At 38.9% G+C, this 20,066-nt stretch overlaps 1 protein-coding gene across 15 annotated transcripts in view; it reads right to left on the bottom strand.

The window, feature by feature from the left end:
* TLN2 (talin 2) overlaps positions 1-20,066 on the bottom strand; it is a 596,702-nt gene that overhangs the window by 70,754 nt on the left and 505,882 nt on the right. For 14 of the 15 annotated variants that reach the window (XM_056808077.1, XM_056808019.1, XM_056808054.1 and 11 more), the window contains 4 exons: positions 17,186-17,332; positions 13,657-13,758; positions 10,751-10,870; positions 715-861 (listed from right to left, as the gene is read on the bottom strand). In XM_056808077.1, coding sequence (XP_056664055.1) covers positions 715-861; positions 10,751-10,870; positions 13,657-13,758; positions 17,186-17,332 — 516 coding nt within the window. The remainder of the gene's footprint in view (positions 1-714; positions 862-10,750; positions 10,871-13,656; positions 13,759-17,185; positions 17,333-20,066) is intronic. The other variant, XM_056808081.1, reaches the window with a different exon arrangement.

The following is a 20,066-nucleotide window of genomic DNA, read 5'->3' as shown; positions in this document are numbered from 1 at the left end:
CATCTAGTAACTAGACTGAGAAGCTGCCCGGCCCATCTAGAAAGGTTTCGCCTGTCACTTCCCTTCCTTCCTTCCTTCTCTCGGGTACTGCTCTCTACTTGCATAATGTACCCGGCCACCCCCAGGCCCTCATACCCTCTGCTCTATGTTTTGTCTGGCAGCAGCGTTTGCCTATAAAACCCTACCCTATAAATCATCAACTCTGCCTATCTAATTACGGGGAAAAAATCAAGGATACCGAAACTGGCAAATGGCGCTCAAGGCCGGACAGCCCCGAGTCACTGTTCCAGAGCCCACCTTCTACTTAGCACAGACCTCGCTGGCTTGGCTGTCCCCGGCATGCCAGGGGCTTCCAGGCACATCTTCCAGGAAGGGGGATCGATTTCTACGGATAGCAGACTCTCAATTATCGAGGAGAGGGAGAGGGATGATTGGGTCTCTCTGCTGGATTATCATTCAATTATTCAGGAGGAGCGTCTAACTTTATTCATTATCTATGCGTACTTTTGTCAGGCAATAAGCAGGGAAATACAGCAGCAATAACACACTAATCCATCCATGTGGCTACTTCTCAGGAGTTCTGCCGGGAGACAGATGAAACCATTGACTGAATGGATTTTTTTTTAAACCATTTCACTTACCCATGCCATCCTTCCGGCAACAGGGAGCTGGCCCTGTTTATTCACCACGGGCTCAGAGGGTCAAGTTTCTTACCTTTTCAGTGACTGAGCGGGCACACTCTATCAGCTCCCTCTTGGTGTAACTGTCAGTGGGGCAGACCTGAAGGGCTCCTGCCTTCTGCACCAGGAAGATACAGCCATGGCCAAGATCCTGAACACGGGTCCGGATTTGGAATCCAATCTAAGGAGGAAAACCAGGGAGGGGAGGAGAGGCATTATAGATCTTTTCATGTAGGCTTTCTCGTAGCATGGAAAATATCTCTTAAGTTAAAGGAGAACAAAGCTAGGAAAATTCCACTTCTATTAGGATTCCATATCTTGTGAAATGTGGGAGGGGATACCAGCTAAATTACATTTTACAGATTCCAAAGGCCACCCAGATCCCATAAAGTATGCCTACATGTTGTGGTATTATTTTTCATCTATTTCTATCATGCCACGTACAACAGGCATCCAAGGTTGACCCTTGGCAAAAACAGTTAACTGGGTGTCTGGGGCCTCTAGCTTTTCCCTTACTCCTCCTCTTCAACTGGTGCTTCCTTCTGTCAAGCTACCTTCACACTCCCTCCTTCCCATCAGAAAGAGCTCTAAGGAAACATTTATATATTAATCATTCACTCCTTAGTGTATTCACACCAAGCACTGGAATGTAGTAGGGGCTTAATAAATGCTCTATTTTCTGACTTTTGCTTTTCCTTCTTAAATCCTTTGTATTTTAATCTTGACCTGGGATTATGGAAAGAAAAATCTTGGCTCCTTGTTAAAGGAATTTCAAACATGAGCACTCAGTTAGGGCCACTCTTTCCAGAGTACTTTATTAACCTCTACTACACAAAAAAATAATTGGTGTCCACAATCACGATAACCTCGAGGCCCTCAAAGGTCCTGGAATGCTTCCTGAATTATGAAAAGCCCTATGTGCTGCATAGTCTGTGTAAAGCTCATTTCCCTGTATTCTACTTCTTTGAAAATCAGTATTCCCTCCTAGGCACATTTAACTGGACTATTCAAATTCCCAACTAAGCCAAGAAAGAGAGTTTACTATTCCAAGAATGAGTGATTAAAAAGAAAACAAAACAAAACCAGACCAGGTTTATTTTTAAAATATTTGTTAATCAGTAGTTATCTCTTAGGGTTGAGTTGGTACAAATTCTTTTAAATAGCTTGTTTCTTGGATAAGCCATCATAAAAGTATCTATTCTGTGGCTATAGTCTCCATGTCTTCTGCCAAATCAGTTTTGCCATGGAGAACTGCCAGTCATCTGATTTAAGTTATAACAAATAATGCCTCCTACCCTAATTTGCATCCCTCTGGGCCAGCACAAATCTGTTTCACATCATTTTTTATTTTGGTTTGATCAATAAACCTGTCATAAATAATTGGCTGTCCAGTTCAGTGAGGCAATTTTTTTAAAATTTCAAAGGATAAAGTCAATATGTATTATTTTCAAGAATCCATACCAAATAAGACCTGTGGCTTACATTTGAGGAATTCAGCAACCTCATTTCTGAAAACATCTTTGGAGGCGTGTAATTACATAGAAGCTTGGGTGATCACTTTGATGGAAGTCATCTTCCTAGATAATCTTATTTACTGGATTATGGGGAAATCTTTTTGATGCCAGTTTGACTTTGGAACAGCCATGAGTAGAAAAGGAGTCACTCATTTTACCTTGTCAACAGAGCAAGTATTTAAGTCAGCAGGAGAAAAAAAGAAGTAAATCTTTTAATTGATGTTTAAGCATATCTAATTGCTGGGATAAGATGGAGGTGGCTTTGAAAACAAGACACCTGAGACAGAGGGCTGTCACATTTGAGATCCAAACTTAACTTGGTGACTATTTCTGATTTAACATCTAGAGTGTTACTGTAAGGATACAGCAGCCTAAGGGGAAGGATTCTGCAGAGGCCCGTGGTACTGAATCTGGAAATCTTAGAGCAGAGTTGAAGAAGGTGAGGGGTGAGAGAATCCCTGACTTTTTGAGTTGGAAGGCTCTTGGGGATAATCTAATTGAACCACTTTTTTTTTTTTGGTGATAAAATTGTTATTCAGAGGTTAAATGATGTTCCCCAAGGCCAAAGATAGTAAGAGAGCTAGGACTAGATGTCCCTGTCTATTATAGTGCTCTTTATACTACTGATGCCCTTCAATATCATTAATGCAATTCTGAATGGATCAATATTCTGCCAGGATGTAGAATTCTGGTATGAGAAGGAATAGGCTCATTAAGACAAGAACTGCTTCACCTGACATTGTCACCTAGAAAAAAATCCTACCTCAAAATAGAAACTTTTTTTAAAAATTAAGGCAATTTAGTGCTTTGCTGCTTTGGATAAAAATAATCACAGTAAAAAAAAAAAGATTTTGTAATTCTAATGCTATAACTGCAATTTCAACAATGTTCATAGGTCTATTGAAAAAAAGAAGTCAGAATCAGACATATTTAGCAAAGCAAAATTCTAGTTAGGCAGGTCCCAAGTCAGTGGGTGGCCAGGGAAGGAAAATGATGAGGCTAAAATAACAGATATAAAATCCCCTTTTAAGGGGAAGTGTAAGCTCAGGGTATTAATGTGGGGGCAAGATCAATAATTCATTTTTATACCTTAAAAATTCCCTACTGAGACACGCTGTTGAGAAAAATCCATCTACTTCATTGTGCTTCCCTATTAGGATGATACTGATAATATTAATAATTATAATTAAGTAATAAATATTATTTGTATTTAAGAATTTCCTCACCTGGAGTTCCTTATGCCAGGGAAATCACAGTTCTGAATAATCATGGTAATAATAATGACTTGGATGTCTGGGGCATTTTAAGGTTTGCAAAGCATTTTCCTGACAATAATCTTGTGAAATTAGTAGTATAAGTATTATCACCATCCCCACCCCACTGCCATTTAATAGATAATTAAACCAAGGCTATGAAGGATTAGGTGACTACATAGTTACACAGCTAAAGTGTAACAATTGAGGCAGGATTAAACCTAGGTGTCCAGACTCCAAGTCTAATACTCTTTCCACACCATCAAGATGTAACCAAGAGATGGTCTCAAGAGTCTGTTTCAGGATGAAAAATGACATCCCCCCTGGATACTTTTCAGTTTGTTAAACTTGGGTACATAATACGTGGGAGGAGATGCCAAAGGTTTTTCTTGATTGTCTCAAATGTTTATTTAATCTCAGAGACTTGAGCAATGCTACATAGTGTATTGATTCAGGAAGTCTTGTGGTTATTATGAGAATAAAATGAGATTATTATAAAAGTGCTTTATAAAAGTTAAAGTACATTATAAATGCTAGCTATTATTACTAGAGGGAGTTGGATTAAGCCAACAGTTCTAAAAGTAGGGTCCATGGAGTCATGGGCATGGACTTTTAAGGCATCCATGTGATCTAAAATACATTCACAATAACATTAAGATGTCATTTGCCTATTAAAATACTTATCCCTTTTTCAGATACATATCTGTGTGAGGCCATATTTTTATCATATACTTCTACCAAAATAACATTATGTCCCAGATTGAAAGCAGAAGTAGACACGACAATTCAGCTGTCTTCTATTAAGTCAGACATTTAGAGCTTTGCAAAAATATGTAAAACAATGCCTTTCTTGCTATTTATTTTTTGTTTTGGAAAATAGTTCTTTTTAGAAAAATGTTATTTATGTTAACATGTAATGGATTTTAAATTATAATAAAATGAATTAAGAGAAAAGTATTTAATTTAAATTGTAATATGGTAAATATTGACAGACCAATGGTATGCTGGAGCCAACTCTAACTGGCTTGTGAGAGAAAATCATTAAATTTTCAGTTTGAACATTTACATCTTGTAAATCATCAAATGTTAACAAATAAGGGCTTGTTTGATTATTTTGCTGATTATTCCGACTTAAGAAAGTGATAGAGAAAATGTTAATAATGCATATTAACCAAAAAAAAGTGTGTCATGCACATATTTTTTCTTCCCAGAAAGCTGGTTATTAAACATTTACCAGCACAGCACTGGATGCTATAACCCACATAAGCAAGCTCTTTGGGATTTCAAAGAATGTCAAAACAAAAGGTTCAAGAGGTGCTGGATTAGACAATTTCTAAGATAACAATCAGCTCTTAATTGTGATGCTAGGATGTGAACAAGAAGGTAATTGCATAAAATCCTTTTGCTTGTAGCATGATTCAATGGACAAATATAGTCAGCATTCTAGAGTTTCAGTTAGGTGGTGTGGCGGATAGAATGAGGAAAATTTATCTTCCTTAGTTCAAATCTGGCTTCATACACTTACCACCAGCTATGAGACCCTGGGCAAATCACTTAACTCTGTTTGCCTCAGTTTCCTCATCTGTAAAATGAACTAGAGAAGGAAATGGCAAACCATTCCAGTTCCTTTACCAAGAAAACCCCAATTAGGGTCATGAAGAGTTGGACATGACTGAAAAAGATTGAACAACAATTCTAGAATTAGACCTAAATTGAGAGCTGACTCAACCACTTAGTAACTTATGGCATTAGGGAAACCACTTCCTATCCATCCTTGAGCCTCATTTTGCTAATGTGTAAAATGAACTAGCTGGTCTGGATGACTTCTAGTGTCCTTTCTAAAAGGCTTGAATTTTATGAATTTAAAAATGATGTATTGAAAAAAAATAGCATCTTTTGTATTTGCTTGCAGAAATTAAGGGGGGGAAATAAAACACTGTTCTTCTATGAACAAAAATGGAAAAGAGAATGATATGTCCAATTAAGTTGCTGTTTGGCCTTATGCCTCTGTTGATGGAATGAAAAGTTCAGTCTTTATGGGATTCTAAATAAAATTCTATTTGTTGAAGTTAAAAGAAACACGTTCATTTTTCTTACCAAACAGAACTAAACAAATGAACTTTTCCCCCTCAAGTTATTTTTTTAGATAGAAAATTTACATTTGGAATAAGGTTAAACAAAAATTTTATGCCCATCAGGTCATGGCTTGGAAAATTAACTAGAAAGAGCCAGGGTGATGGGAATGGAAGGTATTTTCCAAACGTCAACTGTTCTTTGTAGCAGGAGTCCAGTGTGAAGAAAAGGGGTTGGGAAACAAGGTTTTGAATTCTGGTTCTTACATTTAATAATTGATGTGACCTTAGTCAAAGCCACTTAGGCCTCACTTTTCTCATTTGTAAGATGGGGGGGGGGGTTGCACTAGATGATCTGTGAAGTCTTACAAAGTTTTAAATTTATGAATCTACAGTCATAGTCTATCACTTAACCTTTCTGAGAGTCATCTTTAAAATGGGATAATAACAATAGCTGAGGATTATCTCCCTCAATATCTCGTAAATTTTAATAAAATGCAGCAGATCTGATAATGAAGAATGGGAGGCTGCTATTTAAATTTGGGCTCTCTGAGTGTAGGGATTCTTTCATTCTTTGTTTCTGGTCTCCTGAGTATCTTTCATGTTTGTTGACCTTAATAAAAAGAACCAGTTGTTATTACTAGCAGTGTGGCTCTGACCAAATAATTAAGCTCTTTTGAAGCATGGTTTCTTTAGCTGTAAAAAGGGATAGTCACTGTGTTACATATCTCACAGGGTTGAAGCAAGGATCAAATAAAAATGACATATGTGGACATTCTTACTGTTATTTCTTTTAAAGCTCCATAGCAGGGACTCCTAACCTGAGGTCGGTGAACTTTTTAAAGAAATATTTTGAAAACTTTTTGCAATGCAATTGATTTCCTTTGTGGTCCTATGTATTTTTATTTTATGCAATTTAAAACATTATTTTAGGTTCTCTGGATAGACTTCTGGGGGCAGAATAATCCAGAGCAGCTCTGTGCCACTACGACAATCCCCTCTGAACAAGATTAAAATATTGCCACCGAACAAATACAGGAGTGAAAGAACCAACAAGGAGGCAGAGTGAAACTTTCAAGAAAGCATCATTTTAAGAAGAGGTCCACAGGCTTCATCAGACTGTCAAAGGGATCCATGATATATACAAAGTTAGGAACCTTTGCTCTATTGATAAAGAAATTTCCAGCGGGGAATGGAAAGTAAGTGTGAAGGACAGAAATAATTACTTCCACAATTGTGAATGGAGTGTCTTAGAAAAAGAGAATTCTATTGTTGCTTTCTCACCCGTTTTGGAAAAAGGGCTCCTAGGAAGGAGAGAGAGAGAGCAAACCTAAGTGTATGCTTTTAATACTGGTCACTAGAAAATGACTAGTTTTCCCTGGAAGGTAATGAGGTTCTCACTGTGATATTCTGAAATAGATGTGAATTTTCCACTGAAAAATAAGGGAATAGAGCTTCCCTTTGGTGCCTCTTTTCCATTCAGCTTGATATAGTCATGGAATGGGGCAGAATGCTGACTCTGCAAAGCATGTCTTGGGACTCTGGAGAATGGGGGAGATCCTGAGGCTATTTATTTGGATTGGATTTAAATGTTTTCACATGCCATAATGGAGGGCCCTCTTAGGTATATGCATGTTTCCCAGTTCTTGGGAAAAGCAAGCTCTGTGGCTTCAGGGATCTCCCCAGCCCCCTCCCTTTAATATGTGTCTGGCAAGCACACACGAGGAATTTCCCTTTGCAAACCACTGGTAGTATTATATTCCTACCCCCAACTTCTTTTCACTCCAGGTTACATTGTTCTTTTGTCTGGAATGCAAAATGCAACTCAAGATGTGATGGTGAAAAAACAACAAAATGAAAACTTAATGAAAACATCAGCCTCTATAAACCGAAAAATATTTGAGAGATCAGTATCAACAGTAATTTGCAGCTGTGTGTTTAGCAGATAATTTCCTTTCCTGACTTTTTTTCCTAACTATATATTTTGCTTTTGCCTGACTGCGTTAGAATAAAACATTCTGTTCGTTTCTTGCAGAGCCTGGGTGGTTTGTACAATCTTGGGGCTGCAAAAGACCCCACAGATCATGTAGTCTCTAGCCCAATGCCTCAGGAAGATCTGCATCTAAGTTAACCAAGAGAGGTGGCTGATGGATGCTTTTTTATACCCTTACCTTCTGTCTGAAAATTGATACTGGTATCAGTTCCAAGGCATAAGAGCAGGAAGGTGAGGTGATGGGGTTCAAGCAACTTAATAAGTGTTTTTAAAGGTCTTTTAGGAAATGTGTTTCAATTCTCACTTTGGATAATAATATAATCATTTGGACTTCCATGGCATTTAAAGTTTACACAATAGAATTATGGCTTCCAGGTAGTAACAGCCCTATTTAAAAAATGAGGAAACTCAGGTTCGTGGAGTTAAGTGACTTATCCACAGTCTCACCGCCAGGATGAGAAGGAGCTGGGCTTTCAGGCCAGATCTGATTCTTATTTGCAAAGCTCTTTCCACTACACCACACTATAACTTACCATTTTCAATATTCAATTCTCCCCTCAAGTATGGTAGTTCTTCCTTCTGTTAACCAAGTTTGCTCTTACTGCAATGTAAAAATCCTTTTTTGCTTCATGAAAATCAAAGACATATTCCTGAAGACAGGCTATTTTTCTTAAAATAATTAGCCTTCATAGCCGTAGTATCAACAGAAGTTTCACGCATAAATTTGGAAACAATTTAGTCTTGGTACTGACTTAAAGAATCATTGATTCATACCTGCAGAGCACTTTGTGGTGGGAGTTACATTATTAACCTGCTTTTCTATTATTAGTCCTGCTTTCACTTAGATATATGAAAATTCACATTTAAATATCAAAATTCAGGACTGTGGCTACTCCTGGAACTTTAGGTTTATGGTTCATTTTTTTACATCATACATATGTCTAATATATCACTATATCTATAAAACATATATAAATTAAAAAAATTGTAGCATGCTAACCAAGATCACATTGGTATAAGGAACTTCCAAAGAAGAAAATGTCTGTCCATGCCACTTGGCATATTGGGTACATGTTTTATGAAGAGAGAATTGCCTGAATCGCTAAGAGGTTAAGTGACTTGCCCAGGGTCACCCAGCCTGGAAGTGGTCAGAGGTGGAATTTGAATTCAAGTCTTCCTGACTCTGAGGCTAGCTTACTATCTCTATCTACTATGTCTTTATCTCAAAGTATAGTCCAAAGAACCCTCTTTTTAGTGGGGGGGGGGACCTAAAAAAGTCAAATTTACTTTTGTAATAACAAAATTATTTTTCTAATAACACTAAGACGTTTTCATTTTAGCAGGCTAAACATCAATGGATACAGCTTACATAAACAAATGCTCTTTGGAGGGCATCCACAATTAAAAAAAAATAATGCTAACCCTTTCCTTCTATCTTTGTATCAATTCTAAGGCAGAAGAGTGGCAAGGGCTAGGCCATCGGGGTTAAGGGACTTGCCCAGGGTCACCCAGCTAGGAAGTGTCTGAGGTCAGACGTCCTGACTCCATGCCTGGCAAGGAGTAGCCACTGGGCTACCGAGCTGCTCTCAGCTTTTAAGAGTTAAAGCAGTCCTGAGACCAAAACGCTTCAAAACTGCTGCCTCATCATGCTATGCAACATATAATTACATGCCATTATCATGCCATATATTAGATAGCAACTTTTATTTATATTTATTTCTGAAGTGTCTTTAGATATCTTGAGTTAACATAGTAAAAAAAAACACCCCAACAAATGGGAATAAATTCCAGTGTTCAGTTAACTCATGGATACTAACCTTAATGAAAAAGGCAAAAGCAAAGAGAATTCAGTCTCCCCCTTAAGTACCCAGCGTGTTCAGGACTGTAGTTTGCTACTTTCATCTTCCCAAAGACAGCTGTCGTCTACACCACTCTGTTGTATTATAGGGTTAGAATATTTTCTCTGCGGGAACGCCGAGTGTCAAGGCAAGACTATCGCTAGGCTCAGCTCCCCACATTCTGTGGATCTTTCCCCTTGAAAAACACGGTCTAGCTAACATTTTCCTAAAGGGTTCTATCGTTCAAGGCAATCATAGAATCATCTAATTAGATTCTACATAGGAGAAATGGATTTTATATTAGGCCAGACAGATTTCCCCACTCGTCTTCCAAGCATTGAGGCTCTAGCGAGCCCAGCCACCGTGGGGTGACGAAGGGAAGACGCCTGACCCAATATCCAGAAGTCTGACTCACAGTAAGGACCTGACCGGGGGATACAGATGAATTTGGCTGAGAACAAAGTGTTAATTTTTCTTTACAATGAAGAGTGAAGCCAACAATATACTAGTAAGAGATAAAAGGGGGAGCCCCCATAAGGCACCGAATGCAGGCCTGATCTGCTTTATAGGGAGAGACTGTCAGTCACTTGGGGGGCCACTCCTCTGGGAAACTGGCTCACAGAGCTGAGAGTGGCTCACCCCATCCACCGAGGGCTCTTTGCCGAGTTCCTTGGGCGGTCTGACGGAAGGGAGATCTGCCACGCTCTGCTGTCAGAATTAGGAGCTGCAGGGAGAATCTGCACAGGAGTAAATTGGGGCTTGATGTCTGGAAAAACATCCTCCTGGTGAGAATTGACCAAAAGTGGGACGGACTCTCTTGAGAACTTGTAGAGGATTTCCCCCTCACTTTAGGTCTTTAAGTAAAGGGGCATGCATTAGGCGAGTGCAGAAAGGGTTCTTTTTCAGATATGGGTTGAATCCCACCCACCTATACTATCCTATATTTCTTCCACCCTTGACAAAGCTCAAAGGTATAAAACGAGCCAAGTTAACTGGTCCTGGAGAGGAGGAGAGAGAGGAGAGCCGAGAGAACATCCCGGAGTATATATACACGCCTAGACCTCACAGGCTCTCCTACCTCTCATCCTTCTATCATGCAACCCCTAGCTCACAGATGCTGTGAAAGCCAGGAAGCCTAATCGACGGACCTCTTCTATCTGGAAGTTTATATTCTACACCCACTTTACCAAGGTCTCAGGAGGCTGTGAGCAGGGCAATCCAGGGAGTAAGGCTCAGGGAAAGCCTGCAGCTGCTTTATCCAAGACCCAGGGCAAAAAGGGGGGTGGGGGCGGGTGGGGGACACATCTGGCGCTGACCCTGTGGCCCTGCTCTCAGAAAAGGAAGCTGAGGAACATCAGTGTGCATTCACTAGTTAAAATAGAGGTCTTAAGATGGCAGACCTCTTCTGGTTCAGCTGTAGCTGCTGCCATCTGGCCCTGGAGAGCCAAATGCCCATAGTCACTGGTCATTTGTGAAGCAAGTCCTCCCAATTCCTCCGGGTTAGTAACCGACTTAGTCATCTGGAAAAAGAAAACAAGCGGGACACACAAACACACACATAAAAAATGCATAAGAATAATGGGTTAATACCACTTGGAAGCCAAATAATCTCCTAATTTTTTTTTAAACCCTGTAACAAGCATGTTAGGGTTATGGTTTCTGAAGATAACTAGGTGCAAAGCCAAACCCAGACAGACATGCTTTGTTTACATTCCCTCCACTCTGCTGCTGCTCTCTCCTTAGGCCAGCAGACACAGGGCTGAGGGCGCTGCACAGCCAGCATGCTCAGCGTCGAGAGTGTGCAGAGAAGAGGCCAGGCTTCCCATGTCTTCAGCATAACCCATTTGGCTTGGATCAAGGACAATGCAACTGTGATCAGCAGCAGGCAACCAGCTTCTCCTGCCAGCCCAGTAACACAGGGTGCGAATTCACACTCAGGAGGAATTTGCAGGGGAATGCACGGGTGCGTGCCAGACACTCATTTCCTTCTCTGTCCCTTAATTCCTCACCTCCAGTCACCAGAGGCTTGGTCCATTTAGGGTCCAGCCTATTTTGTTCCAGGCTGACCCCTATTTGACAGGAATCTCGGGAGAATAGGGTAGAGCTAGGCTAGAAGATGGCCATAGACACATTTCCCTAAGCCCAGGAGGACTTAGCCTTTTCATTTTGGCCAGGTGTCATTTGGGGGACGAGAAAAGGAGGAGTGAGGAAATAAAGCATCGGAAGGTACCAAACAAATAAGTGTTCTGGAAGGGGGTGGGGGAACAAACAAATTGAAAATAGTTATTGGCCTGGAGAATCAGGGGAAATTAGAGTTCAGACATGAATTAAGGAGAGCTTAATGCAGCAAACCAAAATTGTCACATTCCATTGTTTGACATCCAGAAGAGTGAAAGTTCTCTTCCAAGTTACTTTAGTTATAGAAAAACTTCATCATAATGTGCTCAGCTTAAATGAATTTTGAGTTATTCCCTTCCTAAATTCCTTTTATTTCCCCCCAAATATTGTTTTAGTAATACCTCCCAGAAATGGCCTTTTATTCCCCTTCCCAGAAGGGAAAGTTGTTTTCCTCTACATTTTCCCCCTCTTCGTTTCAGAGATGACAGGCATCCTTTTGTGGTCTAAATAATAAAACCCTTAGCAAGAGAAGCTGTACAGCATTCTCCATTTGAAGTTTAACATATGTTTATACAAAAATGATTGCTAGGTTTCAGACCTACCATGTGGGTCACCAGGAAATGAACATTAGCCCCAAAATGGAACAAGGAGAGCCAGAGTTGCTTCATTTCTGTTTGCGTCAAAATGAAACACAACGACTTGGGGGCTAACCCGAAGACATATGGCTATAATTTTCTGCAAACTCAAGGTATGTGTACCAGCCATCTCATAAGTGGGGATTAAGCATAAAGCTAGGGCTTCATTAAGATCATAGACGTTAAGGGTTAAGTCAAGCCAGTGCTCTGGCCATTGGAGATATTGCAGGGGCACTTTGGGGGCCAGGCACAGCCCTATAACTAGGGAGCAAAACAAAATCCCTCAGTTTGTTGCACTTCTCTCTGAAAGTTAAGCCTGAGAACTGCAGCTCCCACGAGAATCACCACCGCCCGTCCCGATTCCCAAATGTTTTCCATTCGCTAGAATGAACACTGCCACTCCTTCCTACCCTAAGGAAAAAAATCACGTTACAGACCTAGCAGGTCTGAGAACTGAGTAGCTGGAGGGAGGGGAAGGACTTTGTTGGTCCTCGTTCAGCCTCTAGTGGACAGAGGTTCACATGACAAAGTCTTTTGGATATGGGACCTTAGCCCTTATGGAAGACCAGGTCCAGAGTCAGAATTGGATGTGAGTCTGTCTAGAAAAGGATGCTGGATGCCCAAGTGTGGCTGTCTATATGAAGCAAATAAAAAGGTATCTGACAGATATTACAGACTGAATTTAACTTGAACCCAAGATCTAAGTTGTCCTATCTTCATTGGTTGAATGTAATTCTTTTCTTACATATCATATTATTTATTCTATTTTTAAAGTAGTCATTTATCTTTCAAAAAAAAACCAAGGTCTACCTTTATGAAAACATTGCCTATTCAATCATTCACTGTCTTTTATCCAAGGATGTACACAATTACTTTCATCTTGAGTTTAGTTCCAAGGCAAAGTTTCATCTCAAAAGATGTGTTTTCTGTTTCTTCTTCTCTTTCCTTTCTGGCTAATATACAAATGCTTGCTGACTGACTTCCTCTATTTTTCTTCCTTTGTTCACCTCACTGTCTCTCTTTTCCATGCATGCCTTGCCTTTCTCTAATCCTGGTTTGGTGAATTTCCTTACAAACAGGATCAACACCAGCACATTTTGACTTGGTTCTACAGAGGAAAGGTGTCAAAATCATAGATCCAGGTGGGCTCAAAAATCTCTTGAGTGCAAGTGCATGTGGCCTTACTCAGATTAAATGTATTTGGGAAATGTTTAACACAAAATAAAATAAAAATTCAGTACAGACAATGTTAACTTTTGGTTTCCTAAGTCAATATGTTGTCCACAAGGATTTGTTTCTATTTGAGTTTGATACCAATGCTCTAGAGTATCAAGTAACTAGAAGGACAGCAAATACCTGCCATAAATTGTATATTTGCTAGTTTAGACCAAAAAAATAAATTAAAGAGGAAGGAAAAGAAAAATAATCTGGAGAAACATACTTCTTCTGCCTTCCCAATATGGAAGCAGGCTTTGGTGACTGGGTGGTGAAGAGTAGAGAATTAAAAATAAATAAACCCAATAGTGCTTAGGGAAAGCATGTTCCCTACTTACCATTTCTTGTGCAGTTATAGCAATGGCTTTGGAATATTTCACCACTGTTGTCTGGTAATCAACAAAAGTTCCCTTTGGTTCTGGAGGAGTGCCTTCATCCAGCTAGAGTGAGTGGAAAGCAATTTAATTTAATGATTATCATCATCATGAGAAAGTTTTAGTTCTTCTAGGAGAGAGTTACAGAATCATACCATAATGCCACAAATGGGATCATAAGCAACCCAGTAGTTTTATTAGTAACTGCCCTTGTGGTGGTTTGGGCAAATAACATGTGAAAATGAGGCTCAGTTTGAGTAGGACAGATGCAGTTGAAAAGGAAAAAGGAAGCATTAGTTTATTTTAATCAATATTAATCAATAAATATTTGTTTAAGCACCTCCTCTCCTAGGATTTTACCAAATGCAAAGGGAGATACTGAAGATAATGAGATTTTGAAATAATATCCTTTCCTGCAAAGATCTTGCAGTTCAATTGCCCTAAGGTCACCATAGTACTGAATGCTCACTTTTGGGAACATAAGAAAGAAGAGCCAATGAAGGAGAGGCCAAGGAAGTAGAGGAAGAGCTACATATAAGAATATTATAGGTCCCCAGGGGAGGGAGAATCTCAAGAAAGGATTAAGACTGTCAAATACTTCAGTAAGGTCAAAATACCAAAACTATGGTAGGTGGTGATGGTGGTGGGGGCCATCATAGAATCTTAAACAGAGGAGTAACATGATGTGAATAGTCTTTTCGGATGATTAATTTGGCATCTGTGTGCAACATGCATCTGATGCAGGAATAATGTGGAAGTATGAAAAGCATTTAGGAGTTCATTAGATGGAAGGTATTAATTAGTGCTGTAACTTAATGAGGAATAAAAAATGACGGTATAGAACACTGCAAACATGTGGTGGTATAGGGGGTACATGACCATCGTCACTACTTGGAATATAATTATTACTTATGTCAACAACATCAATTCCACTCCAGCTAGACCACCAAAATTTCCCTATCGAAAATGGAGATGTTGCCAAATAGCTTCTCACTCATAGTAATGTGTGAGGAATAAGAGATGAGGCTAATGCAATTTAATGATTACACAAAATAGGAATAACAATAAAACAATAGAATTGCTTAGATTATTAAAGGTTGAAATACTTTAAGGAAACTTTATAAATTATTCTCCCATTCCAATGTCATTAATTTAATTAGAAAATTATAGTATCAGGTCCCACTCTTTCTCCCATCCTTTACACAAAAATAATAGAAATTTAAGTGGCATTCTGGAATAATATCACTATTTTTATAAATAAAATGACTCAAATGAAACCAAGCTGTCCATCTATCCATCCATCCATCCATCCATCCCTCATCTCCTTCAACTATGTCTATCTAATGAGTTGCCTAAATTCAGTAACACAACAGAGTCAAGTGCAAAGCTGTCCTTTTTGAACACAACTATCTACATGTCTGAGGGACAACAAATTACCCCTGTCCTCTAATCTTCACAACCAATGCATGAAGTTACTACTGTTACTTGGCCGATTGGGATAAGGCTTCATGTCTCCAGCAGGTTCCATTTAAATGCTAACATGTTACCTTGCCTTAACCACCTGGCACCAGAGAAGATTTTTGGATCCTGATGTTTAAATTCTGAGATAAAATGTTAACCCAGCAGATTATAATCTATGAGAAAGCAGATTATAATCTATGAGAAAGAACATGACAAATCAATGAGTCCTTTGCTAGGACTGACTTCAGATACAACAATAATTTCTAAGTTCCTATTTTGTCAAGCTGCGTACTCTGTTATATTTTAAACACTGATTCTATTTTTCACAAAGCAACACAGATCATACCTTTTATGCCTATATAAAATAAAACATTGATATGCATTCTTTTTCTCCTTACACATGTCCAAAGGGTCTTACAATACAACTCACTGAAAGGATTCACTTATGCTGATGTTCTCGGCCAGTGAAAAAGTCGCTCTAAATGTGTGTAGGGGAAAGCAGCAAGCATTTGTGATGATATTAGCATGTCCTAGTCCAATAATGTCAGGCAAAATCGGACTTTCCCTTAAGCTTGCTGGCAACTCCCTTATTCTTCCACATAAAACGGGCAGTATACTTCTGACATTAGGGAGTGAATTAGATTAATCACAAAAGGCCCAAATAGACTGATTGAGCTGGATAAGACTCTGAAATTGTTAAAAGATTTCAACTGTTTCATTTTTATTTCTAAAAAAATGTATTAATTTTTTGTAAATTACTGGAGATATGCCAAAGTTTGAAATCTTAGGAGTTCAGTGAAGAAATAAACAGATATTTAATGTTACATTCCTGAATGCCATTCCAACATGGTACACTGGATACTTATGCTGGCAAGAAGATTATTATATTCAGTTTCTGCAAAACTGACCAGTTTAAAAGCAAGAGATCAACTTAAAAACTCCAGAAGGTAAAGGAGTGCTTTGACAAGACATACAAGTGAAGTCCTCAAAGGGAATCATAACACTCTAATTCAGACTTATTACTTTGTCTGAACTATGAGGAATAATTACTGCATAATGTTTAAGGGTAATTACTCTAATTATGGTCCTATCTCGTTTCAGGCTATCTCCACTTTCTGATACAATAGCAACAAATCTTCTCTAAATTAGCAATTAATGACTGCTTATTATCCTGAAAATCATATTAATGCACTCACAATAGATGTTTCAAGACAAGACCTCTATCCATTATGATTGCCTCAATTTCTTGGGTATGACATCAAACGATGGTAATTAGATGTAGATGAACAATTGTGAGGACTAATGAATGTCAACCTGATAGGACAATGCAAGTGCTACCTTCTGGGATTCAGCAGGAGACAAGTTGCTAAGAATATCTGGATGTATTTGCCTTCTAACTAACCAATGCAAATGTCATCTTTTTTCCTTATGTAGAATATGGTGATCCACTGGGAAACTATGAAGAGTGTGTTTATAGAAGAAGAATGAGCCATCTGGTTGACGAAAAATCAAAAAACAACACTGAGTGGCTATGAGCAATGAGAAGCTGAAAGTCTCCAAAGGAAAATTATCTCAGTGTAAGAACAAAAGAAATATAAGGGAAGCTAATGATAATAAAAATTACATTTATATCAAGCTGTGCTAAGTGCTTTCCAAATATTATCATATTTGATCCTCAACATTCTTGGGAAGTAGATACTATTATTATCCCCATTTTACAGTTGAGGCCAGATGAATCACCTAAGATCATCCAGCTAGATTTGAACCTGCTTGTTATTGAGTTGTTTCAGCTTTGTCTGACTCTTTGTGACCCCATTTGGGGTTTTCTTAGCAAAGATACCCTTTAACATTTCCTTCTCCAGTTCATTTGACAGATGAAGAAACAGATGCAAACAGAATCACACAGAGTCAGACAGTAAGTATCGGAGCTCAGATTTGAACTTAGGTCTAACTCCAGGGCCAGGTTCTATTGTCTAGAATCAAGAATCAAGAAAGGAAGAGGAGTTAGTTTCAAGCTATAAAAAGAGCCCACCTTACTCATGGCTTCTGCAATGGCATCCACCATTCCTCCCACCATTCCTACTTCACTGGCAGCTTCATTCAGGGTGACCATAATATCATCCACTGCTTCTTTCATCAGCTGGGCAGCCTCTGTGATGGCATCATGGGTGTGCTGTGCCTAGGAAGAGAAAAGAAAAGAAGAGAAAAAATGTTTAGATTGCAAAATAATTTCTAAGAAAATCCTTAAGGATATTTTATAGGATCATCAATTTAGAGATGGAAGAAGAGACCTTAGAGCTAACCGACGCTCAAAGCCTTATCCAGGTGGTGAGGAGCTGTGGAAGAATTCAGACTCAGGTCTTTTGGCACCAAATCTAGTGCTCTATTCCTTTCTCCACAGTGCCTCTCTCCCTTCCCTTTGGGTGAGGCCAGGTTTCCAAGGGAGCCAAGATAGCTAGCTGCTGCCATTCCCTCAGGGCATAACTCCTCACCACAGTCCATCTACATCAGTGGGAGAGATTTTAGGTGGTCACATCGCATCAGTGAGAAATATCTCATTGTATATACTTCTCTGCTAGTCACTGCAAAGAATTCTACAACTATGAACCATGTCTGTTTGATGGGACTTTCAATAAAGTATGCAATTTCATATTGCAACTCTTTTCTTCCATATTCCTGAAATATGCAGTCATCTCTGCACAAGATCCAGCAAGGCCTAGAAATAGGTTTTGTATTTATTGTATACTTAGAAAAAAATAAGATTTAGAGAAAGTAAAAGCAAAAAAAATTTGGAGGGAGGGGAATGCCAAAATATTATATGATTGGGGCAGCTAAATAACACGATGGAAAGAGTGTCATGCCTGGAGTTAGGAGGATCTAGATTCAAATCTGGTCTCAGACATTTCCTAGACCAGTGACCCTTTGCAACTCACATAACCTCAACTGCCTACTCTTACCACTCTTCTGCCTTAGAATACTTTTATTGATTCTTTTATTTTTTTTAAAAACCTATCTTCCTTCTTAGAATTAATACTGTGTAGTGCTTTCAAGGGAGAAGAATGGTAAGGGATAGGCAATAGGGGGTAAGTAACTTGCCCACAGTCACACAGCGAGGAAGTGTCAGAGGTCAAATTTGAACTCAGGATCTCCCATCTCTGGGCCTGGCTCTCAATCCACTGAGCCATCAGGCTGCCCTCCTTAGTATTGATTCTAAGACAGAAAGTAAGATTAAAAATATGTGTGTGTGTATATATATATAATTACATGTGGACGGTATAAGATGATGTAGTGGACAGAATTCTAGTCTTGGAGTCAGTTAGACCTGGGTTCAAATCCTTTCCCTGTCATTTATTATTTGTTTGACTTTGGACAGATCTTTCTGAATCTCAGTTTCTTTATCTGTATAATCAGAAAATTAGATTGTATGATCTCTAAATTCCCTTCTAGCTCTGAATTTATGTATGTATGTATGTATGTATGTATGTATGAATGAATGTATGATTTTTTTTTATACAGGCCAGATCTAATGCATGGAGAGTCACTTGTGAGGATTAAATGAAGACCATCATGAGAGAACATTTGTATAGCACCTAACACAGTGTTTGGCACTCAGTAGGCACCTATTTGATAACTTCATTACTTTCCCTTTTCTCTCTGGAGTGAATGTACTTGAGACTTATTTAGCAAAGGAGGGGTCCCTGGTTTAAGAATCACTGGATTTTGGCTGGTCTACTAGCTCGAGGATGGTTCTGAGTATTTGACAGGCATGAAACACATATCCCAGAGGTGATGATGCCCAAGATGATTTTAGCTGCTGTATGCATTTGGCTGCTAACCCCATATTCTATGTTGTGAATTTTCTTTGTGAGCTTGGAGCATTCCTTACATCTTAGCTTCATGATTAATTTTCTTGCTAAAGGGTCCTTTGGTGTCTGAGAGACTAGGGCAGAAGCAGAGGTGGCACATAGAGGCAATACTTTGGAATCTGATAAGGAATGTCATCGAATGAGGGAATAAAACTAAGTCATCTTCTGATGTCTCACTGTGATATTGTAATGAGGGCACTTTCAGTAGAGCAGAGTAAGCTCTGAGAGGTTCAACCATGCTCAAAAAGTCTACCTAGCCATATCTATAAATGAGGTCCAATCAAACTAAGCTTGGCTAGACCTATCACTAGAAAGACAGCCCTTAGGTGACCAATTTATCTATCTATCTATCTATCTATCTATCTATCTATCTATCTATCTATCTATCTACCTATCCATCTATCCATCCACCTATCCATCCATCCATCTATCTATCTATCTATCTATCTATCTATCTATCTATCTATCTATCTATCTATCTATCCGTCTGTCCATCTGTCTATCTATCCATCCACCCATCTACCTACCTATCTATCTATCTATCTATCTAAATATCTATCTATCTATCTATCTAAATATCTATCTATCTATCTATCTATCTATCTATCTATCTATCTATCCATCCATCTACCTATCCATCTTTCCATCTATCCATCCATCCATCCATCTACCTATCCATCTATCTATCCATCCATCTATCCATCCATCCATCTATCTATCCATCTATCCATCCATCCATCTATCTATCCATCCATCTATCTATCCATCTATCCATCCATCCATCTATCTATCTATCCATCCATCTACCTATCCATCTTTCCATCTATCCATCCATCCATCCATCTACCTATCCATCTATCTATCCATCCATCTATCCATCCATCCATCTATCTATCCATCTATCCATCCATCCATCTATCTATCCATCCATCTATCTATCCATCTATCCATCCATCCATCTATCTATCCATCTATCCATCCATCCATCTATCTATCTATCTATCTATCTATCTATCTATCTATCTATCTATCTATCTATCTATCTAT

The sequence above is a fragment of the Monodelphis domestica genome, chromosome 1, assembly GCF_027887165.1.
Source record: "Monodelphis domestica isolate mMonDom1 chromosome 1, mMonDom1.pri, whole genome shotgun sequence".
Classification (NCBI taxonomy): Eukaryota; Metazoa; Chordata; class Mammalia; order Didelphimorphia; family Didelphidae; genus Monodelphis; species Monodelphis domestica.
Note: the sequence above shows the minus strand (reverse complement) of the source record. Positions and strands in the feature narration are given on the sequence as shown.